The sequence below is a fragment of the Sylvia atricapilla genome, chromosome 24, assembly GCF_009819655.1.
Source record: "Sylvia atricapilla isolate bSylAtr1 chromosome 24, bSylAtr1.pri, whole genome shotgun sequence".
NCBI lineage: Eukaryota > Metazoa > Chordata > Aves > Passeriformes > Sylviidae > Sylvia > Sylvia atricapilla.
In genome coordinates, this window is record NC_089163.1 from 4,278,099 (window position 1) to 4,300,903 (window position 22,805).

Below are 22,805 nucleotides of genomic sequence, written 5' to 3' on the forward strand. Positions count from 1 at the left end.
ACAGTGCTACATGTTGGAAAGCACAGGAAATTTTGCATGAATTTGATCACTCACATAGGCAGTTATACTTTGAAAACAGTATTTTTCACAAGAATTACCAATGAAATAATGTTTTAGGACACAATTGAATTTGAAATAGGTAATGTTTTGAATAGATTTTTGAGTTTTATTGAAATCTTACATGAACAAGAAATTGGAAATACAATCACATCAAGGAACAAATTGCCACGGCTTTGACGTTTTAAGCCAAACAAATTTTGTAGGGCAGATTTTCAAAAAGGTGTGAAGTTATAACAATTTAAAAACACAGTTATCCTACTTCTAGGAATGCAAAACATACAATCATGTTATTTTCAATACAAGAAAACTTAATTTGTTGTAATTTCTTAAAACTACTAAGACAAAGCACTAGCTTTTACTTTTATGTACAGCATACTCCTATGTAGTCTATCCCAAATCCAAAAAAAAAAGAAAAAAAAAAAAAGAAGAAACTGTCCAAAACCAGAGGTTCTGCAAAATCATGATTGAACAGTGTGCCATTCCTGCTTTTAAACTGCTAAAATGAAGCCTAAAATGGTAAAAGCACTGAAACCCCATATGGAGTTCAGGAATTCTGCAAGCCCAGTAATGTCCAAGTGCGTTTATGAAAAAAAGAAAACTAAGAGACTCGAGTATATACACAATAGAGTGATTCTTCAGCCCAATACAAATGGCAGCCAATCGCTACTGAAGGATGAAACATTAAGCCAATTTTTTGTTTGTTTGTTTGTTTGAAAGATGTAGAGCTATAGCCAATTCTATGTTTCCAATATTCTCAATCCCTCCTCACTTGTCTACTTCCACTGTTGCCCATAAGTATCCTGATAAAATTCCTGGTTGTCATTATTGTAACCATAGTTACCGGCATAGTCACCACCTTGCTGGAGCGGCTGCTGAGCGATGGGTTGGGAGCCCCAGTTCTGCTGGTTGTTGGTCTGCCGGCGCTTGGAATCAGGTTGGTTGTACCCATCTGCCTTTCTCTTGCCTCCTACGTTGCCCCCACGGTTGCCCCTGGCTCCACGAGCACCACGTCCTCTCTGCTGCTGCGCAGGGCCCCCTCTCCCCCCCCTGGCTCCTCTCGGCGGTCCCATGGGTGCCCCCCTCTGTGAGTAGCCAGCTCTACCTCTTGGTGGTGGTGCTCCCCGCCCCCTAGGTGGTGGAGGGGCACCTCTCCCACCCCTTCCTCCTCCTCCTCTTCCTCTTATAGCATAGCCATCATCATAGCCGTAATAGGGATCTTCGTAGCCACCACGGTAGTCATGATAGTCATAGCCATAGTAATCATCGTAATAATCTTCATAGCCATAGTAATCTGGGGGATAGCCATATCCACCTCTTCCTCCACGGCCTCGGCCTCTCATAGGAGGTGGCATGCGAGGCGGAGGGTAGTAATAATAGTCTTCATACCTAGTAAGAAAAAGAAACACAGAATTATCCAAAAGCAACCCAAAATGTAGTGTACATTTGCCCTTATTTAACGCTGTTTTACACCACAATGACCCAGACTCCGAGATTCAGAAGGCTGAAAACGACTCCTTTATTTTTGGGATGTGTCTCTCTTTTATACTATTTTTACACAGACCAATTTGATTGCTGAAACAAAAGCAAACCTGTTCAATCACATTGGTCAGATCAGAGGGACATCAAGAAGAAATCCCTCCTAGGAAAAGGAATGAATAACATAGGTACAGTTACAAAAACATTTGTCCTGCTTACAGAAAAATCCCTGGGAAAAGAATTTCAGAAAGTCAAAACACCCCGGGCATGGAATCAGGGCTACACTTATTGAGTAACAATATGCAACATGGAGAAAAGTTAAGTCAAGTCATTCAGATTCTTCTAAACCAGCCCATTTCACAGCAGACCTCCACTGTGCAGCATTACCACGGTGCGAGGTGACACTCACGCAGTGCTCCGGGAGGCCTGTCTGGCAGCCTGACGTTCTTTCCTTTTCTTATCCGGTGGCTTTGCTAATACTATTTCAATTTCTTCTCCTTCTATCTCTTTCCCATTCATTTCATTCATAGCCTGTACAAAAATCAAAAGAAAAATAACTGATTTTTTTTTTTCCATTCAAAAGGGAACTAAAACTTACTGCAAGAAATCAGACAGTTGCGCTGCTCCAGGCTGAGCTGTGCCATGTACTTGGCTTTTGTGCTACATAAACAGAATGTTACAGATCACTTTTACAAGTCACACTTTATTCACCAGTTACAGGGAAGCAATGTTTTTTTAAAAAATATGCTCTTTATACCATAAGAAAAAAAGAGGATTAAAACATATTAAGAATTATTTTTATAGTCAGACATAGCACCATCAGTTTTTACGCTCCTGAATCTCCTAAGAACCTTTCAGAAACACACAAGTTCTCACTACTCACATTGATATAAACACTCACTGCACTTTTAAGCCGGGAAGAACATGCATATACCAAGAGAAAGAATTGTTATTTTTTGGGATTCCCAGGTAGCTGAATGTGAGTCAAATGACTGAGAAAATCAAGTAGTTCTGAGGACACATACTTGAGGAGAAAACCAAAAAAAATTACTGAAACTTGGTGATCTCATCAAGCAAGTCCTGAATCCTCCAGAAAATAATGTTCAAGTTTTCATGTCAAATACAACCACAAAGACAACTTAATACACAAAGTACAATTAGGACTCATTGTCAATTTCTCACCTGGAGTTACCTGCTTTGAATTTAACTTTTCGGGGTATTAATAGTCACATTAATGAAGACCTTTTATGTCTGTACAGCTACATGCCTCAAAAGCATTAGATATTATGGCAATTTATTTCCAAGAAGGTGTGAAAAATCAGTAGACACTAGGATCAATGAGCTAGTTCCATGCATTCCACACATAAATACCATAACAATGTTAATGAAAGCCAAAACATGCCCATATACAAAAATATCTCACAAAATTGATAAGCTCATTTACTGGCCATGAAGCAGTCACATGGGCCAGATGTGGTAGCTTCCAGCTTGAGATGAGCATTGGTGATGCATTTGATCTGTCTTTTTCTCAACTGCTACAAGTTTCCAGTTGCTGAAATCTAACAGAGCATTTAGCACGTAATTGTACTGGGAAGGGGCTGGAGAGTGTTTACAGACACACTACAGAAAACCACATCCAGAGGTGTTGCTGACTTACCCCTTGTTTCAACAATTTCTTGTCCTCCCTCAGACATGGTCTAAACTTACCCAAACCAACCTCATCCTCGTTAAATATGAGTGATATTCATCCTAAAGCCATACTCAAGAATATTCTAAAACATAATCTCATGTGTAGTAAAAACTTAAGCAATTAAATGGTTAAATAATTAATAAGAGGATCAGGTAGGGAGCCCTTGAACTGTCCATGCAGCCATATTCACCACATACAATATACCTGCTTCAAGACTCCCAAATGCAAAAAACACTTCCTATTCTCCTTCCCTCCATGAACCATGGATTTAGCAAACCGATGGAGTAATTTCTACAGAATTCAATACACTGAAGCACAGACAGGAGATATTAATGACCTTCTCAACAGCTCATGGACACACAGGGAGAGAACTCTAAAGCTTACAATAATGATCTTCAATATTTAATGAGTCATTAAGAAGAAACCTCAGGCACATGCAGAGTTAAAAACAGGTAATGATTAAAGAGCTGCCAACACCATTTTCCTCTCCTTCACAAAGGATTGTTTAATTACCTCCCACTTTCTATTTGATACTTTTGTCACTCCAAAAGTACACACAGCCCTTAAATATGGGTCTTTGAGAGACAACTGATACCTTCTGCCAGTGTTTCCTCAGAAAAATTGTCTAGGTTGATTTTTTTTTTCCTCTTCTCTAGACTCTCCTGCACTGCTCTAGACCTCTTTTCCAGTCTACTTTTTAACTTGCTACAGTTTTGTTCTTTCAAGTTTCACATCCTCCTAGCTACTGAAATCACAGGAACAAAATTATTAGCATTAAAATTCTCACAATGGGAACCTTATTAAATGGTTTGTGGTGCTGAGGTATTTACCACAAAGAAAATTTTTAAAACCATTTGTACAAAATAAAGTACTCTCACCAACTCACCTAGGAAAGAATAATCAACCTACCTTCACTGCTGCACCTCTGTCCTCAAAATGCACAAATGCATAATCCTTCAACTTCTTTACTCTTTCCAGCTTTCCAAATTCAGAAAAGGATTTCTCAAGAATTTCTTCTGTCACAGTAGTGGCCAAGTTTCTTACAAATAAAACTTTTACCTGGTGGAAAAAAAATGAGAACAAAGCTGTAATCTTTAAAAGTCAAATCTCAAAGGAATCTACTAACTAGGAAGATACTATTCGCTTTTTTGTTGCATTAAGAAATTTGGGTAACTTCACTAATTCTGTAACCGTTCTAAAAAAAACAAAGAAGTGCCTTGTAGTTACCTGCATGAAGTTTCTACAACTTCTCTCCTTCCACAGTTCCCTTCCATAATTAGAAGAATATCCAGCTCTGATTTTCTGGGATGGTACAAATCCCAGCAAAATTTTGATAACAGACCTCAAGGACAGCAAAGAGTTACCCAAAACCACTGGGATAAAGTGCATCATTCCCCACACTGAACTGCATCTTCATCTCACTCTGGAAAACAGTTTTATGCAATACCTACCTGGCATTGACTACAGCTAAAGCAGAAAATGCCCAGCCTGACATGTCAATCCAGCAGGATAACCCTGCACAGGACTAGTTTAGATGTTAATAAATAGTAACAACACGTTTCCAACAGTGATTCACCAGCAGTGCTCAGAATTTGCACAGTTTACTGTGAAAATGCCCTCTAATTGCTTTTTGTGTCTCAAAACAGCTGGAACACATCTCTGTGACTATGGCACAGAGAAATTCCTCCCAAGAGCATCCAGTGAAGTCTTTACTGACCTTTGCCATGACTTCTGGATCAGGCTCCTCTACTGGATCAGCCCATTCCACTGTAACAACATTTCCCCAGACTTTTACTTTCCCACTCATCAGGCGCCGGCGAGCTTGTGCTGCTGACTTGTGATCCTCATATTCCAAGAAGCAGAATCCTCGATTCTTCTTTTTATCATCAGGTTGATGATACAAAATTACATCCACCAAACCCTCTGAAAAACAGATCTTTAGTACTGAGCTTCAAACGGAATGAAAAAACAAATCTAGAGTCTACCCTAAAATGTCTTCACTTGTGTTTTGTAACGAATTTGAATTTTACACCTGAAAGGGGGTGGGAGCACAAGAAAAGCAAAACAAATAGCAGATATTAATCCAATTTACCCAGAAACACATCACCTAGGAAGTGAAATTCTACAGGACAAACTTACCTCACAATTAGGCTCTGCAAAACATCAACCTCAACAACTCACAGAGTTGAAGTTTTCTATACTTTTAAAACAATTTTTACATCTTTGAAAGGCAGCCAGCACTAACACATGACCTCTCCCCTGCCTCCTGCGGAACCTAGAAAGAACATCTTCCACATCTCTCCAAAAAGAGGAGAGAGAACTAAATGAATATTCACCTTCTGTTTTCACCACTTCCCTGAAGCACTTATAAATAGCAATCCTAAAAAAGAAGCAGGAGGTTAAAGCTCTCCTACAGGAACAAGAGCAAGTGACTCAATCTCTTATCTAAGGCAGAAACACCCTTTCAGCAATGAGCTGACTTGTCTTCTTCCTAGTTGCTGCACACACTGGAGAATGCTGAAAAACTGGGACAAAAATTAGTCTGTTATTAACTACTTCTCTACTAAAATTCCCTCTAAACCAATTCAGTATTTCCTCCTCCCCTTCACAGCTCAGGAATACACTTGCTTTGGGCTCTCCAAAGAACTTCTCCATGTTGACAGCAGAACCTCTTGTAGATCCAGTAACAAACACAGAGACTTCAACAGAAAGCTAAAACAGGTAACAGAACTGGGACTTCATTTTTTTCTGAGTTCATGTGTGCTGGTTCTTCTGAGTTAATTTGAGCTGTTTCCACCTCTAATTGTAAAGTTACATTATCATTCATTTAACAATCACTTAAACACAAGTCCCTTTACACTCCACCTTAAGATACAGGACATACATAAAACCTGTAACGAAATCACACTTGGAATCCAACTTGGAAGTAGTTTAAATGATACATGAACACGTTTGTCAAACAACTAGACCTACATAACAGAGACTAAATGGTATTCTGGGACTCAGCAAGTCTTACCTGTGACTTTACCAAATTCTTCCAATATGTTTTCCTTAGTTTTGTTCTTTGGAATTGACCCAACAAATAACCTGTTATTTGCCACAGAGATGCATACTCCAAGGTGCTTTCCAGGACGGATTTCATAGTTGTCACACTGAAAAAGCAAAGCAACTGATTTGCTTTATCAATATAATACAACACTATACATAAAAATATCCCCAGATCATAAAATCAGGTCTTTTCTTCATCATCTGCTACTTTTATACATAGCATATTGAACTGGCATTGCAAGAGAATTCCTAGAACAGCTGTCTTTGTGTCAGCATTCACTTGGAAGTACAGTGCCAAGCTTAGGATTTCCACAAACTTCAGAAGTGCTGTTGAATGGAAGGCTACAAAAAAACCCCACAAAACAAAACAAAACAAGCAGCAGTAACAGGAACAACATGGGACCATATGGAAATTCATGGGATAAATTTATTCACCTAATGTTTATCTCAGACTTGAAAGATCTTTCTAGCAACTGGTTACTGCTTCCTCTGCTGTCAGTCAACTGCTGCTGCTATTATCAGTAAGCAAATACATGGCATTAAAGATACTGGGAGTTCTTCCTCTTTCCTTGGATAGCTTTGAACACAGAATGTTTGCCAAGACAATCAACAGTCTAAATCAGTCTGTGACCTGGCTTCTGTCCCACCCCAAATAGCAGGCATATTTTTGACTTTGAAAATGACAGGATTAAAAAACTTTACTGCCAAGATTTAAAACTTCTATTGAAAAAAAATCTAGTCCATTGCTTCATGCCTTTACCAACAGCTGGATCACTCTGAAAACCAAGACTCCCAACAGGCCTTCAAAGAAGAATTCAGCTTTTTTTAAAAAGAAAAAAAATTCAAGATAGACTCTTTTAGTCAGGATTTTCAAACACAGTGAAGAGGATGGATGTTTCATCATCAGCTAGCTTCTGAAAATCTCACGCAATTCTTGAAAAGGAGGTTTTTAGCCATTCTAACTCTAGCTGAGACATGAGCCCTAAAAATGACAGCAAGACCTTCAGGAACCTTCTTTATATTCTACAAGGATGTTAAGGCACCACAGGCCTTAACAACACAGGCCTTAACACAGGCCACAGTGATCAAATAAGATCACTGCAAGGCAGACAAAAGCATTTCAGAATTTTCCTTCATATACTGAAGTAATTCCTAACACACTACAATTTGTTCTGGTGCCACGAACTTACTAACCTGAATCTACTTTTCACACTGTATCTTATACAAAGCCATTTTGCTTACAATCAATCCCATTCCCACTGGTGCCTTGCTGACACAAGGAGAATGCCCACATGGATTTAACTACTTTTAAGTTTTTCCAGGTTACAGGTTTCCTTGCACCCACCAGCTTAACTAAGGCGTTCAGGTTTTACCCCTCTTCTTCATACCTCATTCAGGATGAGCTGAATTCCACTAAAGCAATTGAGATAAGGCATTTCACCTGTTTTTCTTGAAAGTATATAAAATATTTGACAGCCATATCCAAAATCTTGGGAGATCCATCCCAGTCTGCCTAATTCTACTCCTTCCTCCCCGGGAGAGGCAAGGCCCCCATCAGACTGTTGTCTCTGCCTTTAAGCCCCTGTTGCTCTGTGTCCTTTCCCAAGCTGCCTAGGTGCATCCATGTCAGCTTCCAAGCAGTGAGCAGACTGCAGCACTGGAAAGAACAAAAGGCCACTGGTAACAACCAAAGGAACTAACTCAGAGACCTCCTCCATGGCAGCAGCAGCTAAACAAGGCATCTCCAAGTAGCTCTTTACAGTAAAAAAGGGTGATGAAACTAAAAACAAACTGAAGCTTAAAGAATGTATTTTCTAGCTGGAATCAAGTAGGCTCCTAACAATCACCTAAGTACTCTGATCAGCCACAGTAAGGCACAGCAGATAATAGTCTTTTAAGTACCTGTACTTACTAATGAAATCAGGAGGCAATTTTTAAGAAAATAAAATTGAGTCTGTCAACAGATGCTTTAAAGACTTCATTACTTAAGAAATTACCAACATGTTAGCTATTTACTTTGTATTGTAAGTCTGGAAGTAAGTTAACTCACCAGTTTGACTGCTTCTTGTGCTGCATCTTTACTACAAAAGGTAATGAAAGCATAACCTCTGTTTTGACCAGAAAGAGGATCCATCATGAGACGCAGATCCCAAATTGGACCAGCTTTCTCAAAGAGTGGTACCAACTCATCTTCATACAGGTCTCGGGGAATTTTACCAACAAAAACCTAAAAAGGAAGAGGACACTTGAAACAAAGCTTTTTCAAACATACAAGTTATTTCTTAACACTTGAAAATTCCTGGGAAAGGAAGAACAACGCAGATAAACCAGCAGAGCAGAAACTCTGCAGTCACCAGGGCAGCCTTTACAGCAGCTGATGTAATTGTATGTCTCACGTGTTCTAATCCTCCTGCCATCTGTACACACAGAAAACTTGGGTTTGTTATTTATATTGAAGAGGCTGTGAATTTTCCCTGCTGAAGAGACAAAGATTCTTACCTGGTTTTAATTTTGGCAATTAAAAACTAAGACCCTACAAACTATCTAGTTGGGTATCATATGTTAAAGCAGGCCAAGCACTTCCTTGCTCTTGCAGTATTTTCAAATCCCTCTGTAAATTAATCTTCCTTGGAAAGCTACAGAGATGGAAAAATAATTTAATAATAATAATAATAATTTCCATTTAATTGCTTGATGCATGGTTTCCACTTTTAATATATACTGTGGTCTTGTTTCTCAGCTGCACTTGTTTCAGCTTCCACCAATGGAATGTTTAATATTTACTTCAGCAAACCGGTGAGTTCTTGTGGTTTTGTTCCTTACAATTAACTTGGGTTATATTTTATTAAGGAGTTAATATCTTTAGCTGAAGTCTCCCCAGAAAGATCTCCCCCATTGTTTAATCACTGCAGCTCTCCTCCAAGTTCTCAAAACCTCTTCCATGTTAATACAAAACAAAACATTCCAAACATCCATTGAAATCAAAATACATTTATTTTAACTTCAAACATTATTTTGTAGGAAAATAAGCCACGAGTCAACACTTTCCTCCTCACTAAGGCCTTGTCACAATTGTATCTCATCATATTGAAGAATTTCAGACCCAAAGACACTCAGAATGCCCATGTGAGCACTTGTGTAACAAACCCATGAGGAGAACATGACTAACTGGAGATACATGGAAGATCTTCTAGACATTTCATTTTACACAGATATTCCTAAAATTCAGTTTCTAGAACATTACTTACAAGCTTAGCCTCTCTCAGTTCAGTGTGAATGTTGCCTGAACATAACTTATTGGGGAGAAAAGAAAGGAAACTGATTTATCACAGTAAGTGAAAGTTTATTGGCAGAACCAAAAGGTTTTCCCCACTATCTCCTTGTTAAGCTTAAGGTATTCCTCTAGATAGGTATTTACATTGTCATTACTTCTAGAACACTTAATTCTAACTGATTTGCAGCTTTAAAAGACAAAACCTCAATCAGCATAGAACACACAGACCCAAGCAGAGTTTGAGAAGCTACATGCATCAATTATTATCTTTCAATTAAAGGACTCATTTTGTTTCTTTACCACCACCACTAAATTAATTTTCCTTCACAGAATATGAACATTCCCTTTAGAAATCACCCTTACTGTGATACTTCTTGACATCTTGACAATAAACACAAGAGCTTCAGCATCTCAAAGAATGGAAAACTTATCTGTAAATTAAAAGACATTATGGAGATTGACTGTTTTCTCAAAAGTAGTCTGGTGGTTTATAGAAAAACCTCTGAAGACACGCAGCAGTGTGACAGAGTATTTAAAGTGTTGAGCATGTGTTATAAAACAACCTGCTAGGGACTAAAACTCTGAAGGATAGCTAAGTGAAGAAATACAGTTCAAGCATTTTCATAAGCAAACCTATGTCTCCTCACAGCTTGCTAAGAGGATGCACAGGTTCAAACATAACCCTAAATTTCCCAAATAAATGCTTACAGAGTAGACTTTGTCTTCTCGAAGGAAAAAAAAATTAAGTCTTTGAAACTCTTCCAACTATCTTTTAACTTTAAAAAGAACAGCAGGTCTAAAAAAGGGTAAAAAAGGCAGAGAAACAAAGACAGTAGAAATTTTAAGCAGAACAAAGGAGCCGTGCACAAGTCCCTCAAGATAAGCAGTTATCATTGTCTTACAAATGCAAAGAACAAAGTGAGTGTAATGAGAGGAAACACCCAAATAACTGCTTTTATTCTCATCAATATACACCCCAAATACCAAATATCAACATCATGTGACCTCACTATAAGCATAATGCCTTAGAGTGGAGCAGCAAGTCCTTCACAACACTCAGTATTATATCACAAATCCTATTGCCATTGTTTTCTTCTTTAAAACCTTCTGCACAGCTGTAGTTTTGTCTTTACTACAGAATCACATTCCGAAAAAGTCCAACTGCTCTTAAAGCTTACCCACTTTAAAAAAATACCTGAGACTGCTGCTCCCACATAATCCTTTCATCCAAGTGTTCATTGTGCCAGTCTGTTAATCTTCAACATGCTGACCACCCAAACACAGGTTATTAACACTTCAGCTCTACTGCATAATTTAGCTTTAGCTCTCAAGATGTTCACCTACATCTTGAGAGCTAAAGCTACAGTTAACATTCAATGAATTCCACTTTATGTTTTAAAAATTAGTTGGTGTACAGATATTTACAGTAGAAAGACCTGATGCACCTTAGAGGGAAGGAAGTCTACCTAGTACACATCCTCTAATCAATAACAGTACTTGGGTATCCTCAAGAACCAAATGTTTGCTGTTATTGTCATGAGTGACAGCTCTGCATTAACATATCTGAGCTGACAAAAGCTACAAGAGCTTCAGTACTATTTATATGAGTTTCAGACAGAAAAAATGCACTGTCACAATCCAAAGGAATACTTCCTAAAATTCTTTTGATCTCTAACACTGGAAAAGGAGCATATACACTACTATATAACCAAAAGTGTCAGGAATAAATGAGAAGTGGTTCTCAAAAGCTTAAGAAAAAAAGGGAAAAAAAAAAAAAAAACACCACAAAAACCAAAACCTCACCTACCTCATTGTGGCAGAAAATACCCACAATGATCTCACCACTTATGTGCAAATATGCTCTGCCTACCACCAAATCCTAGGGTCCTGTTTAAATTGATCACTATGCCTCAGAGCTCCACAGAAAGAGCTGAAGTCTACATTTCACAGAACATACACCAGTTTCAGCAACACGTTCAGTATCTTCAGGCTGTCAAACCAAACAGCATGTCTAAATCAGTAATCAGCCCTTAAACACCACAATATGCCAGTAATACATTCATTTGGTAGAGGTATCATTTCTAGGACTTGCTGGCTGGGGATTGCTACAGCTTTTAATGCTGATTCAAGGCAGAAGTATTTCTATTAAGGGAGTTTCCACAAGTTACTTGTTCTAGCTTTGGGAAACTTAAAAATATAAAAACATAATTCTTCACAGAATGAAAGTACAGCTAAATTTTGTGGCTTTCCTGTGAACTCCTAAAGAGCCAAACCTCCAGTGGGCAATATACTTAGGAGCAGTAGTCAAGGACTTTCAGTCATGAGAGCAGTCCACTGTAGGAAGGGACCTACAGTGATCAGCTAGTCCAATGGCCTGTCCACTTCAGGCCTGACCAAGAGGTAAATCATGTTATTAAAGGCCAAATGCTCCTAAATCCTGAAAAACCTGGGGCACTCACCAGCTCTCTAGGAAGCCTGTTCAATGTCTGACCACCCTGTCAGTAAAAAGATAGTTCTTTATGTCAGTGAGACATGGTGCAATTAAATAACACTTTATACATCATATAATCACCGTGGCAACATCACTAAGTTGGTAAACAACCTCTAAGCCACCTTTCTAAATGCAGAAATAAAACAAAACACCAAAAACCTGAAGCTACATGGCCTCTTTGCAGTGAAGTAGCTGTGTCAGTTTCATTATCAGTCCATGCAATCATCACGGATTTTTTCATATAGATTGAAACAAAAGCAAGCAAACAAATCTTTAAGTATTACTAATCTCAGCTGTCTTCCTCAAAACTTTTATGCATCTTCATACAATACCCGTCTTTTTCGCTTTTAGCACATTACATGAAACCAAGCTAGTGTTGTTTAAATTCCATTTCTTGTAAACAGCCTCAAATATCTGGAAGTCACATATTTCCTACTCACGCATCCACAGTCACTTTTCAAGCAATGGACTGTAAACTTTAGGGTGAAACATGAAGTCTGATGATTTAATTTTAAAAACATTTTGCATAGCCTTTTTCTTAGTATATTCCACCTCTTTTTTTTCCCTCCACTTTAACCTATCTTCTTGGCTTTTGTTGAATACTGAGGAGTAAGAAAGACTGATTAAGACACATGTATTTTCCTCTACAATACGTTAAACTTGAAATATGGTTTATTTTCGAGCATTTCCTGTTTATGAATTTGCATAAATATACAAAGCAATTATCAGATTAGTCTGTATATACCAACCTCTGTTCCAATGCCAGGCTGAACACCAGAATATACAGTATCTGGAGGAGGACCCCCATATTTCCTCTGTCCTGTAGTTACATCCAAAGTGTAACCAGTCCGCTCTAGCAAAGCCTGAAAAAAAAAGTCAGATTTACAGGAGAGAGAGCAGTGGGTTAAAATATACAGAACAAAAAAAGCATTCCAAGATAAGCAATTCTTTATCTGCTCTTTGCCATGCTTGATAAGGTATATATGAAGAGACAGAACCTACAAAACCCTGCTGTTTAGTGGGTTTAAGAAGCTATCATAAACAGCAACATTTGCTTTATATTACAAGGTTGTTGGAAAGAACTTATTTGTCTTTTCCCTTATTTTTCCATTTTATATGTAGCACCCCAAGAAGTGCAGAATGCCAGACAACTGAGACAATTCTTGACAAGATAACAGTGTTTTTACAGAGCTTAAATTTGGGCAACTGTGTCATCAGAAAGAGCTGCACTACCAACAACCCCTCACCCCTCTCTACAGAACTTCTATCAAACACACACTTCTTCAAAGACAAGTATGAATATACTTATCCAGGTGGTATTGATGCTTTTTAAGTTCAACTTCAAGCTATGTACAAATAATGTATCAGCTAGTACAGAATAAATAGTATCTCTAAGTGTTACCTTAATCTTTGCTTCATCTGGTCCCTTCGTTGATTCCTGTACTTTGCTGCCTTGTTTCTCTCTTTGCCTGTAGGTCTTCATAACTCCACATAAAAATGCACTTTTGTTCTGTAGATACAATTTACAAAATAATTCAATTGTGTGTATGACAAGCCCTGGGAAGCCACTGAATCTTACACTCCACACCATGAAGTCACTACTTCAAGTCAAAGCAATAAATCAAATGTCAAAAGAATCCTTCAGGAAAATAGAACAATTAATTGAACGAACTTGTTAGATTGAAAAAGTCATCAGATTCCAAACAGCATTTTAACCTATTTTCTCAATTGCACACATATTTTTATTAACTGGGAGCTTTTGCTTTGTGCTCAAATACCTACACATTTAAGGCACTTTTTAACAAACTTGTTGTTTGGGTTTGAGATAAAATACAGCAGTGAATAAGTCACAACTCTCCTGCCAGTAGTGCCAGAACACTATTTATACTCATGTGCTCACACTCCTGGGGCTCTCACCTTACCTGTACATGCGACAGGTCACTTTCTTTAAATTGCTGTAATACAGAGAGGGCTCCTTCTTCATTAAATTCCCTAAGAGCATCAATTGCTCTTTCATCAAGATCGACATAAGCTACCAACCCTAAAAGTTAAAGATAAAGAAGTTACAGATTTCCATTGAATTTCATACAAACTAAGAACTATGCAGTTTGTTTTTAAAGCAAGAAAAGTTACATTTCATAGCAACAGAATTAGACATTTAATTATATATTCCTACACAAGTATATGAAAGAATATGAGTACAATGAAAAAGTTAAATTAAAATGTATATACCTAAACACTAACTGACATGCAAGATTATATCCCATGTGTAACAGTTTTCTAGCATTCAAGAATGCAATCTGATGCATCAAAGCAGTATTATACACCAGGGTCTGAAACAATGAACTCTGGCTCACTTTTAATAATTTGAATTTTGTTTGTTTATCCCTCATTTTAGGTTCCACACTTCCTTGTCTTGAGTTGAGCTGTTCTAGAGTAAACTGACAGGTGAACGTTACAAGTATCCTATTGTATGGGAAAAAGGAGCTACCCAACTGATGACCCAACACCTAGGAAGCTCTACCCCACAAAATATTAGGAAGCAAAAATTATTTGTTCACTCTTTCCTCCAGCTTCAAAAAAGCAGGAGTCAGTGGACTTCATGCATATCTTAAACAGTGTTTGGGGTTTTAAAACTTATTTTGTTGCTCTATGCAGTCCCAAGAGCCAAAATTCAAAAAGGTATTGTTTTGAGCCCTGCTATGTACCCAAAAAAGCTAATGTTAATTTTACAGGTACAGACTCCCCCAAGAAACACTGGACCAGTTCTGAAGCACTTTCTTTTCAAGGATCTTTACAAGGTTTTGTGGTTTTTTTCCTTTTGTAATGCACTTGCATCAGTTGTGGAGTCAGACACATAGATTGATATTTACACTTTTAAAATCATACATCCAAATTTAGGACAAATACCAAAAACTCCACACACTTTGCAACAGCTTGATCTCCAAATTACACAGATTATTCCACTGCTACTTGATTTGGAAAATGCACAGTAGTGCCAAGCCCAAGGACTACATTTCAGAAGTGATCCTGCATATTGGAAGGCACCTGTATCTTTCTTTCATAGATTTCAGCAGATAAAAAAATCTCTAAATTCAACTCCAAATTTGGCTCAAGTGTCAAAAGTAGTTTGCTTCACTAACAAACCCCTCCACAATACAAACATCTTCAGTGGCATTAATGAAGTGTAAATAAATGTTTTCAGGTTACTCATGCAGTGGAATTATACTTGGTAGTCAGGTTCTGGGCTGAAAAGCTTTTAAACTCCTCAAGAGCTCCTCACAACACAACCTAACTGCAACACATGTTAGAACCCCACGAGTTCCTCTGCTCAGGTATTTATGTACACCTTCTCTCAGACCATCAAGTGCACGTCATCGTGACCCACAGTTGGAAAGTGCATCTCTCTAGCCAATAAAAGCTGGTAAAGGCTTGAAGAAAGCTCACTGTGAATGACTTCCAAAAGACATCACCCACAGGAGCCAGTTTCACACTGAAGATTGATAAGGTAGTGGTTTTGAACTGCCTTCACTTGATCAATGTAATTTTAACTCTTTTCAACAAAAACTGTCATCTTGCCACCCAGGCATTCGAGATAAACACATAGAGCAGTTCTACTGCTTCTTGTAAATCTGTTCACAGAACACACTCTAAAAAGGAAAAGAAAGCCTCTGACTATAAGATAAAATAGGGTGGTTATAAAAACAAAATAGGAAAACCTCTGTATATAAAGAAACCTCTTTAGAAGTTGCAGAGACCACTTGCTACCAGCAAGGTATTACTCGAGTTGCTAGATAGCTTAGTCCTCAACTTTGTTAGTGTCAGGCTGAACATTTCAGTGTAATAACCAACATGGATTCAACTGTCCACTCAGAACTAGAGAGAACAAAAAATCCACAGGCAGACTCAATTCAAATGTAGTCCCAGGCAAGACAAGCTAGTTGCTTCCCTCACTAAGTCACCTATCCAGCCTTTGAGTGTTTTAGAATCACTGTGACAGTGACAGTAGAAACGTAAAAGCAAAATGATGATTCAGACTGAAGAAAAAAAAAAATGTACAGTTTAGTATGCGGAAACATACATCTTCATTTGACGTGTAAGGAACTAGTGCTCTGTGCCCTAAAGCAACTAAGATATCACATACAACTCCAAGGATGTGTCAAGTAATTAGTCAATGTCAAACCCAATTTGCCTTTAGGGAAATCAAAGTAGCAAAACATTCAGAGCTACACAGATCAAAAACAACGAATTTTTAACTCTTAATCTATAAAAATTTGAAAATGGTATGCCCTCACTTTCATAACCAATCAGAAACAAGAAATGCATATTATACCTGTCTGAAATATTTCATCAAGTCTCTCTGCCACCTTCTGTGGGAGGCCTGCCTCTATCAGTGTCTTGTAGTGTTCTGTGTGAGTTACACTGGAAGTATCCATTGGTTCTTCCTCTTCTTTTAACTGTACCGCATTACCATTCACCTGATTAGCCATTTTATTATGCTGCTGGAAAAAATTCAGGAGCTATATTACAATAAGCCAGAAATAACTAGTTTGTAGGACAATGCATGATTTATCTAAACTAATTTGTATACATGCTGCAAAATCACCTGTATCAAGTTTTATTTAATACTTTTTGGATGCAGCTGATCTAAGTTTCAAAAGAAAGTACAACCCTTAATACTGTGGAAAATGTACATGGAAGAATTTACATAACTTTTTAAAAATGTACTTCATGTACATAACAATGTCTGAACTCCATCTACTGATTGTCATTAACTGGTTACCATAGCAGCTAGAATGTATGGGGACATGGCAATAACATCCTTCAGCAAAGACTCACGAGATCTAGTGCTATTTCCATTTCCCGTTCCGCTACTTTTAAAACAAAATTTAAAATGTAGTGAACACATAACCCTGCAGAGTAGCTTAAGGTATAAAAATGTTAATACTTGTTTCTTGTCAATACTTATTTCCACTTGCTTGGCTTGTTGCCATGTCTTCCTTCAAACCCAACATGCTGCACAAGACTAGCCACACGCTCTCTCACGACGCTGTCAGAGCTCAAGGACAGAAAGAGAAAAATTGCACTTTGATGGACATTGTCATTTGAAGCTGTAATGCAACAGTTTCCATGCTTTCAGTTTCCCTCAAATAGGAGCTGCACAAATCACAGCTACTATTTCAACAGTATATACCTTATTGGTTTAAAAGGAAGGCATGACTGCAGCATCTTCAGTTCTTTATATTAAGAAAAGTACTTGCTTTCAGAATTAACAAACTGATTCCGAATACGTGCCCCGAAAAATGCACAACTATCTTCTCAGACAATTCCAGTGGGCTTTGCCCAATTCATTAAAGACTGTTTCAATTTCCCAATTAGTCAGCCAGCTGATATTCAGTGCTTTCAAATAAAAAGGCTGACAAGAGACAATTCAACTACCCGGCGGAGAACATAAGGATGATCAGCTGTTAGGTTCAGAAATTAAAAAAGCCTCAGGCTTTAAACGATAGGGCAGAAGTTGATGAGCAGCAGCGAAATGATAACCAGGTAGACAATGCAGCATGGTTGGAGCAATGCAATTAAGTGCTGGAATACAGGTATGAAGATGATTCACGAACACATTTTTAAAAAAATGCTGAGGCCTCAAGCTATTTACTACACTGCAAAACAAGTCTCCAAGCACAAGCACACCTCTAACAGTCCCTTGAACACTCAATCCTTCCAGACTACAGCTCATGAACTGGTTGGAAGATATCCTATGAAGATTTGCAAGCTAGAGCAAGGGAAGAAAAACACCAAATCATTTTTCTTCAGACAGGAGCGATTTTACTAAAGCTGTCTAATCTTGAAGGGCAATTTTAGAGACATGTAAAGCAGCCTCACACTGTTTCTGTCAGATGCCACTTCTTTAAGCCATTAGCGTGGAAAAGAAAGGAAGTTTTCCATAGCTACATGGCATATATATACACACACACATTCTGTTACTTGACAAAGAGGAATTACTTTCTAACCAATTCACTTTACTTAAAAGCAACTATAGCCTAATTAGAGAAGAAAAACAAATGCTACTGGAAGCTACAATAATGCTTACCTATCCTTACAGGTATTAACTATCAAAAGACTACTGAACATCAATTTTCTCTAAGTTATGAACATCACAGAAGGCAAAACTCAGCTACATGTCTGCTTGCTAGACAGCCTTGGCAAGATCTCAAATTTGAAACAGTGCAGGGCAGAGGGGGTTTAATCACACCAAAAAATGCTTTGGGTACAGTACCATTCTCAACCCTTCTTCTCAAAAACTCACAAGCTGAGACACACAAAAAAGATACAAAGAGGAGGGCATTTTTGTGTTCACCTTCCTACTGCCTTATAAAATCATTTAATTACACATATACTGTCTTCTCTGTACACAGGAAAAAAAAAAACCCATGATGAACTGAGAGGCTACAGCAACAAATAAATACAGAAAATTTACTTGAAGCAATTACTAGTTACCTTCTGAACTACAAGGGCTTACTTACGGTGACACTCAAGGAGAATTTTTTGTTAACCCAGAACAGCCTCCAAGTGTCACACACCCAGAAGTTCAACACTTCTTTCAGTGTTGCCTATAAGTGAACAAAAAGTGGACAAGCTATGCTGTGCCCAGGCAGAAACATCTCCTTTGGAGTACAGTGACTGAAAGTTCTGACAGGCAACATCCACAGCACAAAAAGGTATCAGCCTTCATTATCCCACAGCAGTGTGGGGAGCAATACCTAACCCCAAGAATCAGATTACTACACAGCATCACAGCTCAAAGGCTTTTTAAAGTAGCCTTTTAGGCAATTTAAATTCATACTCAGCTTTGTAATTCACTAGCTGTATTGTTTATTTTTGCTTAAGAATTAGTATCTTCATAAAGAACTAAAATCAAATGCAATGCATGTTCAGTTTGGGTGCTCAAATTTTAGCAATTTCCTGTCACACAAACTTCATTTAAAAGGTTTTCCTATACTGTAGAAAATTCTGAAGTGACACAGCTGCCAAAATATTCAGATACCAAGAGCATCCAGAAGACATATATTCCTTCTTGCAGATATAGCAATAGAACACCTAATGGCTTGGCAAGCTTGCCCTGAAATCTGAGATTAAATTGACTTTTCTTCCACCATCACCAACAAGCAAAATTGCATCTCTTATAACACTGAATCTTCCCTCTGAGTTCAGCAGAGATATGAGGGTGACAGTCATAGCTGAAAAACACTGTTTAGCTCTCCTGCTAGGTAACATCAGCTAGTTGTAGCTACCAAGAAAAATATTTTTAACTAAATTTCATCTAGTAAGTAAAACACACAATGATTACTTTAACATTTTTATTCTCCTCTAAAAAATATGGAAAGCATGTTAAAGAGGAGTGCTCCCTCTGTCTGCATGTGCAGTGTGACTCAGCCTGTGACAGACCAGCCACGCAGAGGAGCAGCACATAAAGTCAGGTTTGCATCTGTATTAAACAAGATATTAAAATATCCAGAAAAGAGGGAGACTGGTTGACTCAGGTGGATTAATAGTAAAAGGTGGATTATAGGTAAAGAATTTTGTATATAAGTACATGTGGGATATGTATTTGTTTTTAAAACAAGCAGAATTTAGAACAGTGTACACAAAACCATGCTTACCAAATGAGCAGAAGTAATGAACAGACATTAGGGACAATTTTACATGGGCAAGGAGAAGTCTCACTGGTGCTTAAGATGTCACCTGCCCTCACCACCTCCTAACTGCACACCAGGGTCTTGTTTCAAATTTCACACTGGTGTTGCAAACAATGCTCTTCTGAAGACTGTAAATACTTAATGATAAAAAGCATAGGTTTGGCTGTTCGCTATCTTTCATCCAAAATTCCTGCATCTCGAGAGTAATTTACAAAGTTACTAGTCTCTTTTCTAAGCTCTCACATGATAAGTAGGAAGTTAAAATTACAAGTGCTTCCAGTGTTTCACAACTCAAACGGTTCAATTAGTTATTTTTCTGGAAAACAAAACAAAAAAATTAACAGAGGTGTGGTCCTGATCGTGTGTGGCATCTTGAAAAGTGATCCCTGATCACAGCCTTAATCTGACAATCACTGGTTAAACAGCCATGATGGTACTATTCCCTTTATCTCATACCATGCCTCTAACAGAGGTTGCCACCTACAGACTATCTAAGTATAACTCCATCCAATTAATTATAAATTCAGTCTAGTTAACTCAAAACATGCTTAGGAACAGCTTAATTGAGAAGGAACAGAAAATTTCTGGCAAAAGGACAATATCTAAAACAACCATAATGAACTTCACAGTGATTATATACCAATACTGGTCTTGCTGCTGAAAACTGAGTTTCATGCAGGAATGGAACTTGTTTAGCTCAGTGGCACAGGAAGCCAACTAAAGCAAACATAAAAACTCTGCACCAAAGTCATTCCACTTGCTCACATTGCTACTCCTTCTAACCAATATATTATCTATATCAAGCAGTTAAGTTAAACCATGTGAAAAATAACACCAAAGGAAGTTTGGGGGACATTTGTTTGGTTTTGTTGTTTTAATGGACCACAAGAAAACAAGTGCAGTCCCTACAGAATGCCTCACACTTCAAGGTTCTTGTCAAGCAAGGAAGATAAACATACAAGTGGGGGGTAAAATAAGAATTCACATCTAAAAATTGAACTGGGGTTTTATTAAAACCTCACTTGTTCAGAAACATTTCTGCACATGAAGGCATGTACAAAAGGGTGGGCCCTTTATTCTGCACATGAAGGCATTATGGCCATTTCTTCTGTACCTTAGCTCATTCAATCACAGAAAGCACATTTTAATGGCTTAATTATCATATGCTAAGTGTTTCTTAGCACGAATTACAAGGAACCTTATTTTGAAGTCATCACAGCCTGAAGACCTTCACAGAGCAGCCAGGATTTCTCACTACCTGTAAGCCAAAATGCAGCCAGCACCCTCACCTCTCCAGCTCAGCTTTGCTCACTCCACAGCCTCCTAGAAAAATCTGAGAACCTCCAGTACGATGCTAAGCAAGAGAACAGCACAGCCCACAGAGAAACAAACTCTGCTTCAGTACCCACACAACTATGATTGGGAGATGACTTTAGCACAGCAGGTGAGCAACGTGCCCCTCAGTGCCATGAAAAAACACTGACTGCACCAACAGCTGCTACTTTTTGCTAACCTAAACCATAAACTCTCTGCTCATGCTCATCTCTCACTGGAGTTGGCTATTCATAGCTCATTTGGGTTGTACTAAACAACAATCCTGGTACTCCAGTTCCAAGCAACACTTCAACAAAAATGAGCTCTGCTCTGAAGAATTTATCCTCAGAGAATTTTGCAGATGTCTGTCTAACAAAGCCGGGAGTATTGGGATTTTTGACTAAACTGTGAACTTGAGTGTTAGCAGGAGACTCGAGTATTACTTCAACAGTGCTCACCTAGACAGAAAATCCAAGAGGTAAGGACATGTAATGCTTGCGGGAAATACAATCTCAAGGATGCAAAATTATCAAGCAAACACTGCTCGTTTGCAAACACTACATTTTGTGTAGGTTACAAAAACCTTACACTGCGAGATGCAAAATTCGTTAAGGTTATTTTTACAAGTAAAAACCAAAACCAAAAAAAAAAACTGTGTTAAAGTGTAGTTTAAAAGAAAAAAAAAAAAAAAACCAACCAATCAAAAACCCAAAGCACGAGCTTCATGAGCACTAACGTCCTTTTGCAGCACGAAGTGCCGGTGGGATCCTTTAGAGCCATAAACATGGGAAAGGGAACCCAACACACTGTTTCAAAAAGAGTAGTCCAGCACAGCTAAGTAGCATGTTCAAATACTGACAGGTAACAAGGCTGCTCAGACCGAGTAAATAAAGTATTACTCTTAAATTATTTGCAATGATGATGCATTTAAGCAAAACTTCTTAAGATTTAGCAAAGGATTTTCGACAAAAGTTAATTTAAGAAAAACAACGTCTTAACAACAAAACTTCGGATAGTTTCCCCTTTAAGTACTTGACAAGCGTTATTTCCTTAATGGCAGTAGGAAGCGCAGAGCGGAGCGCTGCGGGTGGCTGCAGCTGTCCCTCCCGGCTCTACCACATTATGCGCTACCTAAGATCTAAGGGCACGCTGCGACAGCGACGCATTTGCTGCTGAGAGCGTTCTTCTGTGCCCGCGGGCAGAGCGGACCGGGCACAACATCAGCCGCCAGGGCTGGTGCGGCATTAAGAGCCCGGAGGGAGCGAGCGGGGACCCGACCCGACCCACAGCCCCGGGAGAGGCGCGTCCGCGGCCGCCCGTCACATGCAACCCTGATCCGCACGGCTGGGCGGAGCGGGCCGCCCCCCCAAACCCCCCCCGCCGCCGGGCCCGCCCCCGGCCCCTCCCCGGCGCCGCTCCCGCGCCCGCGCCCGCCCGCCTTGCCCGCGGAGCAGCCCCGCCATGGCCCCCGCCCCCCTCCGCTCCGCCGCGCCAGCGCCCCGGGCCCGTCCCCGCCCGCGCCGGGCCTGCCCGCAGCCCACGCTGCCCGTCCCCTCGCGGGGCCCACGCAGGAGGGCTCGGCGCGGCCACGGAGCGCTCCTGCCCCGCGGGGAGGCCCCGGCACTCACCGGAGCGGGGCCGGCGCGGCGCAGCTCGGGCCCAAGCAGCGACGGCAAATGGCGCGCGCTCCTCCTTCTCCTCATGGACGGCGGCGCGACCCCGGCAGCACGCGGGGTTTCCCGGAACTGTTTCCAG

General features: G+C 39.3%; 1 protein-coding gene across 4 annotated transcripts; it reads right to left on the reverse strand.

Annotated features, from left to right (window-relative positions):
• Positions 1-143: 143 nt before the first annotated feature.
• HNRNPR (heterogeneous nuclear ribonucleoprotein R) lies at positions 144-22,805 on the reverse strand. Of its 4 annotated transcripts, none has more exons than XM_066335218.1 (11): positions 22,679-22,805; positions 16,373-16,538; positions 13,962-14,080; positions 13,442-13,549; positions 12,789-12,902; positions 8,325-8,501; positions 6,243-6,378; positions 4,944-5,149; positions 4,136-4,285; positions 1,946-2,067; positions 144-1,446 (listed from the first exon to the last, which is right to left on the reverse strand). In XM_066335218.1, exons 1-11 carry the CDS (start codon positions 22,751-22,753, stop codon positions 834-836), a joined length of 1,986 nt encoding a protein of 661 aa, XP_066191315.1. In that variant the 5' UTR covers positions 22,754-22,805; the 3' UTR covers positions 144-833. The 4 variants fall into 4 exon arrangements, with proteins under 4 accessions (XP_066191315.1, XP_066191314.1, XP_066191317.1 ...); XM_066335217.1 differs by having other exon boundaries at positions 16,373-16,541; positions 22,679-22,794; XM_066335220.1 differs by lacking the exon at positions 16,373-16,538 and having other exon boundaries at positions 22,679-22,800.

What these genes read in the sequence shown, in the direction of transcription:
- HNRNPR (XM_066335217.1), bottom strand. Translation starts at nt 22,753, where the DNA reads ATGAGGAGAAGGAGGAGCGCGCGCCATTTGCCGTCGCTGCTTGGGCCC. An exon ending in GCCGCGCCGGCCCCGCTCCG is followed by an intron (nt 16,542 to 22,678) that starts GTGAGTGCCGGG and finishes AATTTTTTCCAG; the next exon opens with CAGCATAATAAAATGGCTAA. An exon ending in ACAGAGGTGCAGCAGTGAAG is followed by an intron (nt 2,068 to 4,135) that starts GTAGGTTGATTA and finishes ATTTTTGTACAG; the next exon opens with GCTATGAATGAAATGAATGG.